At 42.7% G+C, this 14,480-nt stretch overlaps 1 protein-coding gene across 1 annotated transcript; it reads right to left on the bottom strand.

The window, feature by feature from the left end:
• Positions 1-4,801: 4,801 nt before the first annotated feature.
• RPS17 (ribosomal protein S17) lies at positions 4,802-11,244 on the bottom strand. The gene is made up of 5 exons (XM_044665783.1): positions 11,109-11,244; positions 10,681-10,832; positions 5,860-5,965; positions 5,339-5,404; positions 4,802-4,925 (listed from the first exon to the last, which is right to left on the bottom strand). Exons 1-5 carry the CDS (start codon positions 11,109-11,111, stop codon positions 4,845-4,847), a joined length of 408 nt encoding a protein of 135 aa, XP_044521718.1. The 5' UTR covers positions 11,112-11,244; the 3' UTR covers positions 4,802-4,844.
• Between the last annotated feature and the right edge of the window lie 3,236 nt (positions 11,245-14,480).

A 14,480-nucleotide genomic window follows, 5' to 3' on the forward strand; every position in this document is an offset into this window, starting at 1 on the left:
AGTATGTATAGAGAATTGCTCACTAACAAAAATAATAAAGAGGCAGAAAAAAACCAATTCATTAAAATTAATCAACATTAGGAAAGTTGGATATATCTAATCTTTCAACATACATAATTCCCAGCTTCTGCAGAGGAGGAAGGGAAGTACCTTCTTACATCTCACATAGCGAGATGGCATGATGGATAGATGAGTGTTGAGCCTAGAGTCAGAAAAGTCTAAATTCAAATCTAGCCTCACATACTTACTAGCTGGGTGACTTGAGCAAATCATTTAACTTGTATTTGCTTCAGTTTCCTCAACTGTAAAATGGAGATAATAAATAAGAGTACCTCTCTCCTAGGGTTCTTGTGAATATCAAACATATAATAATCATAAAAATATGTATTATATTATACATATATACAATAATTATGTATCAAGGTGCTCGACACATAGTAGGCATTTAATAAATGTTTATTTCCTTCTTTGGAGGCAAGATTGATTATAATGATTTCCCAGTATTCGGTTTTGATTATTTTGCAATTCTTTTCATTTACTTTGTCGTAATCACTGTGAATGTTGTTTTTATGGTTCTAGTTATTTCACTTTAAATCAGTTCTCACAATTATATTGAGACACCTCAACTTTTCAAGCATTACCCAATTGATGGATATTTACTTTGTCCCCATTTTTCTACTACAAAAAGTTCTGTTGTAAATATATTAGTTGACATGGTTCCTTTCTTTTTATCATTGACCTCCTTCAGGGATATGCCTAGCAGTGGAATCTCTGGGTCAAAGGGCATGAAAATTTTAATAACATTCTTTGAATAATTCCAGATTGCTTCCTAGAATGGTTCTGCCAATTCACAACTCCACCAATAATATATTCATGTATCCATCTTTGTATAAGACCTCCAACACTGACAGATCTTTCTTTCATCTTCTTTGCTAATTCATAAGACACCAGAGTCAGTTTGATTTTTTTCTTGTCATTTGTAGCACTTTTATATGGTTGTTGACCTGAAATTCTGAGTCTGCCAACTGTTTGGTGATATCCTTTCAGTTCTGTGATGCTTTATTGCTGAAAGCTGGATACTAACATAGTAGACATATTGAACTTTGATAGAACCATAATTCACATTTTCAGGTCTTCCATAGTTCCAAAGCAGAGGGGATTGTCCAATTATGAGTATAACAAATTGATGTTACTTTGTAAAATAATTTTCTAGGTACTTCAAAAGGAAATATAATTTATTATTGATCCATGAAATCATGGACAAGAAAAAAAGAATCTCTAATTTAAATTATATTTGACTCTAAAAATTTAATGAAGTGGCAATTATACAAATTTTTTGCTCATCCTAAATCCATTTAAATAGCTCTTGAGAATGATCTGCTATTTGTACATTTTTTCATTCACTTTTCTTCAGATCCAATATGTCCATTATTCCTCAGGCACAACAGACTCAGATGCAAATGGACCAAGGAGCTATTGTGGATGGTATTCAGTTCTTTAGCCAACACTGCCACTATACAGTGTAAACAGATCTTTGACTTAGAAATACTTGGATTTTGAAATGTATACAGAACATCATGACCTCTCAGGGGCATTGGAAGATGAAAGAAAAGCTCAGAAGCATTGAATTTAGTATCATGGAATTGAAGGGGCCTTAAAGAGAATCTAGTTAGAATTCACCCTCAATTCAGGAATCTTCTCTTCAGACTCTTTGGTGGGTGGTCAGACATCCAGACCTTGCCTAAAAATTGTGTAATGAGAATCAACTTCATGAGATTGGGTGGCAAAGTGGATAGAGTACATGGCATAGAGTCAGGAAAACTCATCTTCCTGAATTCAAATCTGGATTCAGACACTTACTAGCCATGCGACTCCTGGGCAAGTCACTTAACCCTGTTCACCTCAGTTTCTTCATCTGTAAAATGAGCCAGGGCAAGAAATAGCAAACCATTCCAGCACTTTTGCCAAGAATACCCCAAACGGAGTCACAAAGATCCCATTCGGACACAACCAAAATGACTAAACACTTTTTTTCAAAATCAATTAGTGACAGTAACATGAAAGGAAATGGATTTACAACTGCTTTGTCACACCTGAAGAACTTCCATCTGATTTGCAACTAAAACTTCCTTTATGTGTTGTCTCCCCTTTTTTGTTTAGTGTTTTCTATCCATCACTTCAGCACTTATAACATACTTAGTAAACATAAGGGCCAATCAATGCTTTTTTTTCATTCAATCATTCAACATATGAGCTATCCCTCTCAGATTTTTGTCTTGAAACATTTGATTGACAAAGCATGTCTTCAGTATCTTTTCTTGGGCAATGGATAAAAAATGTTGATCAACAGGGTCAAGGGTCAAGGCATATGATTAGACATATCTTTAGGTGGAAGACATAGTAACTATTATTTAAGTAGTCACTCAAGTTACAAATTAATTATGTTATATAATGAGATTGCTTTGGTGTAGTTGGACTAGAAGACTTGCTGAGCTAGAACAGCCCTAAATTCACTTAGTCCAAAGATAAGGAAATAGAAATTTCTACCATTCCAAGTCTTATGTGACAGGGCAGATCTAAGCACCATTACTATTATACTTCACTGTAATATTTTCTTGTTTGACAGGATATTCGACTGATAATGCAGGAAATTCTATGGTAACCCTTCATTTTATGTCACAAAGAAAGACTCTTATACTATCCTTGTAGATGAGGTGGAATGATCTGGGCTAGATATTGGACGAGTAAGTAGTAGATTCCGTTAATTTAATGGCTGGGCCCAAGAATATCTCAATATTGGTTTGCAGATCTCTCCAGGGGAGTGCCCTAGGTTATGTCTGGCACTATATGGAAAGCTTTTATCAGTAACAGATAAAAGCAAAAACGACAGTATTGCCATATTTACAAAATGACAAAGATTAAGAGAAATATCACACTGAGAATAGCAGGATTAAAAAAGATCCTGCCAGGCCAAAATCAAGAGCTGAAATTAATCAGGATATTGAAATAAATGTACTTTAATAAACTTCACAATCCAAAAAGTGTAACTTGAAACCTTTAGTAACTTTGACTCTCGGGCAAGTCACTTAACCCTGCTTGCCTCAGTTTACTCGTGTAAAATGACCTGGAGAAAATGGCAAACCACTCCAGTATCTTTGCCAAGTAATCTCCAAGAGGAGTCATGAAGAATCAGAAAGGGCTGAAATGGCTAAACAAACCTAGAAAGTTCTGAAAAAAGACCTAGACTTTAAGAGAACATGGAGTTCAACAAGTTAGTACACAATAGGTACTCAATCTATGCTGGATTTCAATACAACTGGCTGAAGGGCATTAAACCTCAGGCTTCCAAACTTCTAAGATGGGAATCTAGGAAGTCTTCTCCCTTTCCCACCAGTTGCCCTTCTTTCAAACTCCTCTATCATGTCTTAATGGCCTTGGAAATTCATCAATGGGACATCTCATTATCTGCCAGCCAAGGCACTCACTCAGATCTCATTACTCCCCTCTATCTGAAAAAGCCAGGAGCTTCAAAACCCTTTTAAAGGAAGAAAAGAGCATTTATTTAGGACCATGCGCCAGGATCTATGGTAGGGACTTTTCCCAAATATCAGATTTGATCCTCAGAACAGCTCTATGAAGTAGGTGCTATTGTTCAGTTGTGTCCAATTCTTCATGACTTCATTTAGGGTGCTCTTGGCAAAGATACTGGAGTGATTTGCAATTTCCTTCATCTTTGCTCATTTACAGATCAGGAAACTGAAGCAAAAGGGATTAAGTGATTTGCTCACTAGGGTCACACAGCTTGTAGAGTCCAAGATCAGACTTGAACTCGGGAAGATGAGTCTTCCTGACTCCAGGTCTGGCACTTGATTTACGGCACTAGCTCAAAAGAAGTGATGAGTCTTTAACGTTCAGATTAATGAAAATAGGTACAGATCTAATCAGAGCACTCTTGGGTTCAGGACCCTCTGGGTTCTATTTTTATGCTTCAGGCCTATTCACTCAACACCTCCCTCCTAAGGGGAATGTACTCCCCTCACTTTAGCCTTTTAAAATTCTTCAGAGCCTCAGCTCATTCCATCTTTTATCCACATGCTCTTCACTCCTCCCTCTAAAGACTACAAATTCCTCAAAGGCAGGGACTATGCAACAACAGCTTGAGGGGAGACAAGTAAATTAGTCCAAAACCTGTCTTGGGAATATTAAAGTTATTCTCCAGAAAAGCTGAGAAAGAATTCCAGACCCAATATTCTGCACCAACTTCCATGGAAATACCTCCCAGTGAAATTCTGCTAATTAGATTGGCTTAAATTTAATTTCCTTTTAAGGAAATTAAGAGCCCCTGGAATTAAATGGTAATAACTCCCAGCTGCACAATTAAATGGCCTGAGTATCCTAGGTAAAATGAACATTTAACAGCTATAGGAAGGGTCTTTTGCACAGAAGTTGGGAGAAGTTTTAAGGAAAAAGGTTGGGAATATGAGACTAGAGTAAAGAATCCAATTCACTTCGATGAATCTCCACTTATACACCTCATAACACTGCTCAGAAATTGACCAGATTAAAATGTTAACTGGAAAATATTTATTCAAATAAAGACAATAAAATTATGTCAATGTGGCTGGCAGGGGGACTAGAAGGATCCCTTATACACTGAGCCTGGGGTCATAGGAGACTTTTACCTCTAGGTCACAACTGCACAGCCTAAAACATTAGTATCAGTGATCACAAATTGTATATTAAAACCTGTCCTGAAAACCCATAGTGCATGATTGCAACATTTAAGAACAAGACAACACCCTAGGGGGTTCCCAAGTTTATTGAAAAGAAGGCAAAAGTAAATATTAAACAGCTCCTCTTGGTGTTTTGAAGTTCATCCCAACTGTGGGCTGGGTAACTTGCAGGTTGGACAAACTGCCGAAGTCCTGGAATGATGAGAAAAGATTTCTAAATGAGATGCAATCTTGATTCCTTAAGAGACCCACAGAAATCTGAGGGGACTCAGGACCAACCAGTGACCTCTCAATCCCTAGACCCAGCGGGCCACATTTCCCCTGGCCTCAATGTCAGTTTCATGCACGGTACAAACCTAGTACAACTCTACTGAGCTAGGTTAGTGGGACCCTGGGGAAATGTGGTGAGGGTGGAATTGACAGACTTCAGGGAATATTCGGTTCACAATTGTTACTAGGGTTAACAATCCAAGGCAAGCATGGATGGGCCATGTTCCAAAAACTTGGGCTCCCTCACCCACTGACCCCTGCAGAAATCCCATAAAAATTTTAACCTTAAACTTCTCTCTGGTAGTAGCAAACCTGAAGTTCAAGGTCAAACTCACCAGAAGTTTCAACATTTCTTTGGTGTCAGGGTCCACTTCAATGATCTCCTGATCCAAAGCAGAGACCTGGAAGAGAGATGAATGAGCTTACTACCATTAACAAGCACAACCTAATTTTCTAAGGCATACCCCCCCACACACCTCCTGCCATGTCCATACAAACATCCCTTCAACAACCAATCACCAATTAAACATCTACTGTACATGCTGGGCAGTTACCTATGGAATGGCTTTTTAAAAACCCTTAATTTCTATATTATATAGAGACAGAAGAGTGGCAAGGATTAGTCAACTGGATTTAAGTGACTTGCCCAAGGTCACACAACTAGGAAGTGTCTGAGGCCAGATTTGAACACAGGTCCTTGACTCCAGCCCTGGTACTTTATCTACTATGCTACCCAAGCAAGAGTGAGAAAGATCTGGCCAAAAGTTAAGGTCTGAGTTCAATTCCTACTTCTGCCACATACTGATTTGATCAGGAGGAAAAGACCTGGAGAACTAGGGGTGACCAGGAAGCTTACCTCAGGGACATAGTTATCCCTTCTTTCTCTTTCTTCTTCCTGCAATTTGATGGAGATACCTCTCACAGGGCCTCGCTGGATCCGCTTCATCAGATGAGTAACATATCTATAAACCAGAGCACCAAAGTATGTAAGAAAGTCAGCCATCAACTGTTGAGTTCTAATACTACCTATTAGTTGTGGGACACCCAAACCAAAATGAGCGAAGCTGGAGGCATATTAATACACAGGGGAAAATTAAAGTACTAGTGGAAACCTAACAGGCCACAAATGTAACTTTTATTTTACTTTAGGGATATTAGTTGTCTGAATTTGTTTCAGGTATACTCCAGGGTAACTAGGGCCAGACTAAAACAAGTGGTCTAATACTCAACAGGGAGTTTAGTGAACAGAATATCCATTACATTTGGTTCAGTGTTTAGCACCAACCCAAATAACTTTCAAATCTCAACTGTAGGTCAACCTCATCTCCCCCCCTCCCCCCAACAAAACCTTACTTTCTGTCTTAGTATCAATTCTAAAAGACTGAAGAGAGGTGAGGGGTAGGCAATTGGGGTTAATTGACTTTGCCCAGGTTCTAAAAGCATCTGAAGCCACATTTAATACAGGTCCTCGCAAATCCAGGCCCAGTACTCTGTGCTACATAGCAGCCCCTCAACTTCATGTCAGCTATAATCTCTTCTAAAACACTTGGTGGGTTTGGAAATTAACAGAGAATACTGCTCTGTTGAGGGTACTCCTTTCAAGTTCCTCAAAAGAAATAACTCATTTTTTTTCTGTTTGCATCTCAACAACAAGCACCGATTCATCAGTAAGCAGCATTAAGAAAATGCAAAGGGCCCCCTAATGCAACTGGGAAACTGTCCAAATGATACATTAGTCAAGGATCAGTTAAGAGTTCTAGGACACAGTACTCTTTAAAGCAAAAACATCTAAAGCCCACTACCTTTTTTTGAAAGGCCAATAACCATCATAAAATAGGTGTATTTTTTAACCCCTAGCAAGAAGCTATAAATTCCACGAAGGATTAAAGACTATGCTAGCACAAATTACTCAGTAATATCTTAATCATTGTTTCTGGAGAAACCTTCATCTTTGGAACTAGTGAAGAGGTAGTGTTTCAGAAATAGAAATGGGATAATCTAAAACAGATCTTAATTTAAATTTGCCTAATTCAAATGTTGAAAAACCTGGCCCTTAATTTGTACACAAAGCTAATTAAATCATTTCAGTTTATACTGGTGAAATACAGAATATCAAGGATATCCCCCAGGCCTATATTCTAGTCATGGCTCATATATAACTAGCCACATACTTAAGTTTTGTCAGTTTTTAAATCTGTAAAATGGGTATATTTTTCTTGCTACCAAAAGTTGCTATAAGAATCAAGTAAAAAAAAATTTACAAAGGGAACTGTAAAGTTCTCTATTACATTACTACCTTGCTCAAGTAAATGTTCACTGAATACACAAATCTATAAAAAGAAAACGACCTTCCCCTGGGAGATTCCTAACTGCCTACAAACTGTAGTCATCAAAATACCCTCACTTGTTTCTGCCATTTCTCTCCTTGTAGCTAACTACCTTGAAACAGTTATGTACAGTGGAAGCCTCTGATTTTTTTCTTCTTCAGACTTCCTCTGCCATCTGACACCGTCAATCACCCCTCGTCACTAGGTTTCTCCTTTGACACTTTACTGATCTGATCTTATCTGATACAGATACTTCTCTGACCAGGTTCTCCTACCTGACTGACCACTGTGTCTCCTTAGCTGGATCTTCAACCCACTAACCATGGGATGCCCTCTTCTCCCTTCCCTCTATATTATTTCATTTAATGATCTCATAAGCCCTCATGGTTCCAATTACCATCTCTATGTAGATGACTCTCAGATGTACTTCCAACCCTAACCTCTCTACTAACCAGCAGGCACTCCCTATTGCTTCCAGGATCAACTATCACAGTCCTTCACAACTTGGGCCCTTTCTGACCTTTTCAGACTTCTTATACCTACTTTCACACATCTGTGACTCAGTGACCCTTGGCTTCCAGGCTGTTAGGCAGTTCTTTGAACATGACACTTGTCTCTCAACTCCTTGCTCTTGGGCAAAAACCCACATCCCATCAGCTGTTCAAACTTTTCTCTCCTAAATGTCCCCCTTTCTTTCTCTTGCTCTGCCCCCTCCTCTCCCTGCCTCAATTACTGCATTAGCCTGCCATTCTGTCTCCCAGTATCAAGGCTCTCCTCATTCCAATTCATGCTCTTATCCGCCCTATTTAATCAATTCCAGTGGTTCCTTAGGAACTACAAAATAAAATATAAAATCCTATTTCCTACCTTTCCAAGATATTCTATTGCCTGAAGTCTATTCTCCACCCCTCTTACTACTGTTAATTCAGTGACATTGGCCTTTTCGGAAGTTCTGCCCCTCCCTTAATGCTCTCCCTTCACCCCCAATTTATCCTGACCATATACAATTTTTGTCAAAAATTGTTTATACAATTTGAGGTTTTCTCTTCATTAGACTGAGCACTTGGAAGCAGACTTTCTGACTTCACCTGTACTCTCAGTGCTTAACACTAATGATTAATGCATTATCTAAGTTCCTTCAACCAAAAACACATTGGAAACCTGAAAGCTTTATAAGTCAAACAACCCACACTTTAGATAAAGCCCTTTCCTGATTCACTAGGATATCTAGTTTCTACTTAGCAACAGAATATGCCATCAATGTTCAAAAGTATTAACCTCTTGGGAAACCAATTTATAACACTGTAGCCACTGCCCTCACATTATTTCATGCCACATGTAATCTTAACTCACAGGTCCCTCCCTCAAATACCCATCAGCAGTTACTAAGTAGTTGCCCCAAACCTTCTACAGTCCCTAGTCCTAGTCAGGTAATCATGGAAACCCTCCCCTAGTAAAGGTAGGAACTGAATGTGCTCCAGTCACTTGGAGACCCATGAATGCATTAAGGAAGCACCTACTCCATGCCAAGAATGCAAAGAAAGGCAAAACCAGTGCCAGCTCTCAGAAGTTCAGTCTAAAAAGAGACAACACACAAGGTCTAGAGTCATACAAGGTACAGACAGAGGGTTGGACTCGGGCTGAGATTTGAAATTCAGTTTCAGGCTTGGGGAATAGTTTGTGAGAATGCTTGCAATCAAAAATGTTCAAAGAACAGATAGGAGGCCTGTGTCAATGGATCAATGTTTAAGAAGCCTCCAAGGCAGGGGTCAGTAACTATGGCTCTTTCTGCAGGAGCCATAAAGTCAAATTTTTTTCAGGCGCTGTTACAGGAGCCGCACTGTGAGCACTGTAAGGCTCTCAGGAAATTACATTTTAAAAGATGTGCCATTTATGGCTCACTGCCAAAAAGGTTGGCGACCCCTGCTCCAAGGGTAGGAAGAAGCGAGGAGGTCAAGAAGGGCTTTGAAAGCCCAACACAGAATTTGTTAGTCAGACCATGGAGATTCAAGGGAGCCAACTAGGAGTTTACTGAAGAGGAAGATTTGGGTTGCAGATAACATGATCACATCTTCACTCTCATGCCACCAACTACATTAACAAGCCATAATTTGCTTCTGGGCACCTACATTCCACGCAAATACTGTTCCCCAACACCTGAAACACCATCCCGCCAAGACTTCTTCATTGAAGGTCCCATTCTTTTGGGGCTGTTCCTTGTTCCTTAAGGTAACCCCTTAATCTCTTCATGCTATTGTCTGACCTCTCCAGTGAGTGAACTCCCCTGTTAAATCAGTTAAGAAACCCCATTTATCCACTCCTCCAGTGACTGGTGTCACCTGGTTGAGACCAAGTGGCCAATAAAAGCCAGCAATGTTTCTATAAATGTGCAGTGAAACAGAGTATCAAGCTACCAAATAAGCTTTTGTGACTCCCTTTTATCTGTAGTATCAAACTTGGTTGACATTTAAAGGAGCCCCTTCCTAACTTCTCAGTCTTGTGACACTAAGACCTGGGTCTTTTGCAATAGAGCCCCCCCCCCCACTTTACGACCTTTAAACACAAACTGCCCCCTCCAACTCTATTTATTTTTATTGGTTGGGGCCCATGCCTGAAACTCCTCATCCCCACCCCTGGTCTAGAACCATCTCTTCTCACTGGATTCCAGTCTTCCTTCAAGCCTCAACTCAAACCAACACCTTCTGAGAGCAGGTCCCTAGTCCTTTCCCTCAACTATCACCTTCTATTCACACCATATACAACAAGCAGAGGAGATATAATTATTCGCACCATTTGCTGATCACTTAAGAATGGTTGTGACCGAACTCTGGCTCTGCACTCTCTGGAACGAATAAGAAGTCACGTCCCTTTCGGAGTCTGTTTCCTGTCCTGTAAACTAAGGGAGATGGTCTAGGTGACCCCAAAATTTCTTCTAACTCTACAAGTTCAGGTTCCTTGCACTAATATTTATTCTTTTTATTAAACCCTTGCCTTCTAAGAATCAATACCGTGTATTGGATCCAAGAAAAAAGAGTGGTAAGGGCTGGGTAATGGGGGGGTAAGTGACTTACCCAGGGTCGTACACCTAAGAAGTGTCTGAGGCCACGTAACTATCTACTAAGTCCCTGTGTGAGAAGCGTTGGGTTAGGCTCCGGCAAGCTTCCGGATTCGCTGCGCCTGCGCCCTCGGGGTTCATGCACTCTACTGAGCAAGGGGGCACCCCGAGAAGCTTCACAACATCCCGGGATAATGGGTGCCCCGCGAACACCGGAGAAGGAAGAGAAGCCTCTCGGCTCGGCTGCAGGAGGCTTCCCGGCCCTCACTCCCTCCTACCCTGAACCCCCGCTCACCCCGCGATCTTGTTGCGGAGCTTCTTGCTGGGAATGATGGCGATCTCCTCGCACACACGCTTGTTGGTGTGGAAGTCATTACCCAGGCGGGTGTAGTACTTCTCGATAATGACCCGCGCCGCCTTCTTCACGGTCTTGGTTCGCACGCGACCCTAAGGACGGAGAAGAATGAGAGGCCAGCTCAGCTGGATCCGTGGGGAGACAGGCCCGCAATCCCTATCCCCATGCCGGGGGCTCCCGCCCGCCCGCCGGACGGCCGGGCCCCGGCCCTCTCGAGCCCCAGCGACAAGCTCCGCAACCAGGCCCCCCCCAGGTCATGCAGTCCTCAAGGAGCGGTAGCTCCTGGGCTGGAAACCGGCCGCGTGGGGCCGAGGGGAGCCGCGGATGGCGACGGATCTCGGACAGCCCCAGCTCCTCACAGTACCTACCATGTTGGCTCCGGCGGGGTGAAGGGAGCAGAGGCTGCCGGGAAAAGACCTATAAAGAGGCGGCTGGAGCGTTACTTCCGGCTGACCCAGAGGCGCGGGGCGAGGCGGGGAGCGCCACAGCGGTCCCCAGCGGGCTGGAGGGTAAGTGCAGCGTCCTGCCCAGAGACGTCTCCCATTCTCCAGCCTCGGTGCGTAGGAGGGGGCGGAGTTTGGTGATAGTGGAGGCGGGGTTGGGCGGGGGCCCGGCGCCGAGAGGGGGCGTGGTGGTACGGGCCGTGCGCAGGTCCGTCAGTCCCCGACACCTGGCACGGAGCTGGTACTTAGTAAGTATATGCTTCTTGGTTTGTCTGGGGCGGGCTGGCGCCAGGGTACCGTTGTTTGCGTTTCTCTTGGGCCGGGAGCAATAAACAGCTTCTCTCCCCGGGAGACCCCCACTCTAGGTAGGGCACCACAGCGGCCACGGGTTGAATGGGTGACCGAGGGGTAGTCACGGACTCCCGCCCCCATTCCTAGGTGTAAACAAACCCTTTCTACCGCGGGGTGGGGGAAGAGGGGAGCCGGGGAGTGCGCCACAACCGAAGGTCCGTCGTGGCGGGGAGGGCGGGGCCTGAATTTGTTTTCCCTCTGCCTCTGTTTCCTTGTTTCCAGCCCAGGGGTTGAGGAGAGGGAGGCAGGCATTCCGCGCCGGCCTCTTCATGCCCTAATTCCCAGAACCCCTCGTTGGCCAACCGGAGCCCTTTATCCCAGGAACCGTGGGAGAACCCCAGGACCTTCAGAGTAGGGCAGAACTGAGGAGCTCGCTCCTCCTTCAGCGTCAGCCCTTCTTTAACCATCCCATGGAGGTTGATGGACCGGCTGCGGGTGGTTTAAATGCCTCCGAAGTCTCAGGTGACAACTTTGTTATCCATTAGAGGCTTTCTCTAGGCTACCTTGTGATCATCCCACATTTCCCAGCTCAGTTGACCCTCCTAGAGCTTGGGGCCCCCTTTAAGTGAGGCTTAGGTGAAGTGAAATTTCTTGAACCTGGACTCCATTTTTCAGGACTCAGGGAATCACAAATTCCTACTAGGCCACCAGATCTGAATTCTGGCTGAAATTCATCCACCTGCTTCCCTAGAATTACCTGGAGGGTAGCAAGGGTCAAAGTCCAGGAAATGAGAAAAAATCTGGGCAACCAATGGTCCAAGGGCAGTAGGAAATAAGTGTGTCCAGAAGAGCCTAAGGAGACACCCACAAAGGATGGCATCTAGGAGTTGCCGAGGATAAGGGTTGGGAGAGGAGGGATGGAGGACAGCTGTCTTCACAGAAAGATGATGCTGATTCTCACGAGCATCTGGGACTACTTCGGAGTTGTGGGTCTATTCCAGCTCCTCTTTCCCCCCCCCCCCCCATCTCTTCTTTCTCTTTATAGTGGATACACAATTCTCAAAGCCCTGGTAAACCAGTATCCCCTCAGGTTTGGGATGTGCTTGGAAAGGAGTATGGCACAAATTCTGCTTTCTCCAGCAAGCTACTCCTAGTAAAAGCTGTCTATAATCACTACCTGCCCTTCCTTTGCTTGATTTCCAATTCTTTGCATTCTGGCCTCTCACTCCAGGATTTGAGACTGCTTCCTAAAGTCCCCAAGGATCTGTTTGCAGAATGGATGGACTTGGCTCAGTTTTCATCATTCCACTTGTCTGACTTGATACTACTGAACACCTGTTTTCTGCCTGGGTTTTTCTTGTCTAATCACTCTTTCTGGACATCTCTACACACTGTTTCCCAAGTGAGTGAAAACCCAACTATACCCTTTGACCTGTCCCTCCTTCTGCCTCTAAACTCTCTGGATGAAATCTGATCATGGCCAGTAAGAACTAGTGAAGCTTTGTCTAGCCTGGCTCCTGAGCTCCGGTCATGACCAACTGCCTGATAAGACATTTCAAACTCATGTCTAAAAGCAATCTTCCCCAGAAGACATTCCCCATGCCTCTTCTCCCAGTTGCCACTGAGGGAACCCATCCTTCTAGGCTATGGGGTTTCCCAACCTTCATGTTATACTGACCCTCCTCATCCACTCAGTTGCCTAATCCTGTCCTGTATTGGCACTCTAATAACCATCACCCTAATTCAGACATCATTAAACCCCAGGCCTAGATGACTGCTTTGGCTTCCTAATGTGTTTCCTTCTGAGTCTCTCCCTTTTCTTATCTCTCCACACACTTGCCAAAGTGATTGTCCTGAAGTACAGCCCTAACAGTGTCACTTCCCTACAAACTCCTATAGATTCCCTATTACTTCTAGGATCAAACTCCTATATCATTTACAGCTTTTTATACAACCTGATCCTCATCTATTTTTCCAGACTTCTCATATCATACTCTCTATGTGCTCTGTTCAATCAGGTTGGATTTCTTCCTGTTCTTCATATACACATCTCTTCTTCATGCCTTTAATATAGGTGTTTGTCCCCTTCCCCCCCCCCCCCCCCCAATACTTGGAACACAGCTTTCTCTTCAACTCTGTAGTCCCTGGTTCCTGAAACATTCTCAGCTCAAGGGCCACCTTCTATGTGAAGCCTTTTTCCAATCTCCCTCCTCCACCTTTAGGTACTCCTCCCTCTCCCCTAAATTATCTGAAATTTATGTACATTATGGTAAGGTACATTTGTTTTCCCTATTAGAATGTGAGTTCCAGGAGGATAGGGGCTGTTTCCCCTTTGATCTCTGCACTTCTAATGCTGAGCAGAATGCCCAACACATTGGATTGGAGATATCAAGAGACTAAGATCACAATGAAGATTTACTGAGCACCTACCATATACATAAATGGTTCTAGGAATGAGATTATAGATAAGATTTCATCTTTATCCTCAAAACTTATACATCAGTAGAGCTATGTCATACATAGATTTCTATAGTATTAATAAATGGGTGAGGGGGTGTTACATAAATCTGAGTGTCTCCCAAAAGAAGCATTTCAATTGGGCTTTAAAGGATGGGGAAAAATTCAAAAAATGGTTGTGAAGGAATAAGATAATGCCTAATATAATTTCCCTTCTTCCCCCTCCATTTATAAATTCTATTCCTCAGATAGCAATATTTAATTTTTATTTTTTAAGTACATAATTAATGCAACATCTTATTCTTACAATTTTTATTTTGCATGAAGTCGGTGACAACGTTTTGTAAGATATTCAAAGCCTCCCCCAAACACATATTTAGTACATGAATCTGTAGAGAGTAGCAATAAAGGCTTGAAATAGATTAACTGGAACTTGAAAAGTCTTACAAGGATTTCTTTGGCTTGGCTGCTATTAGTTCCAGTGACCAAAATTACCCTTGATATTTATGGTAACCAGATCTACCCAATGATTTATCCCAGGCTAACTTC

Source organism: Gracilinanus agilis, chromosome 2, assembly GCF_016433145.1.
Source record: "Gracilinanus agilis isolate LMUSP501 chromosome 2, AgileGrace, whole genome shotgun sequence".
Taxonomy (NCBI): Eukaryota; Metazoa; Chordata; class Mammalia; order Didelphimorphia; family Didelphidae; genus Gracilinanus; species Gracilinanus agilis.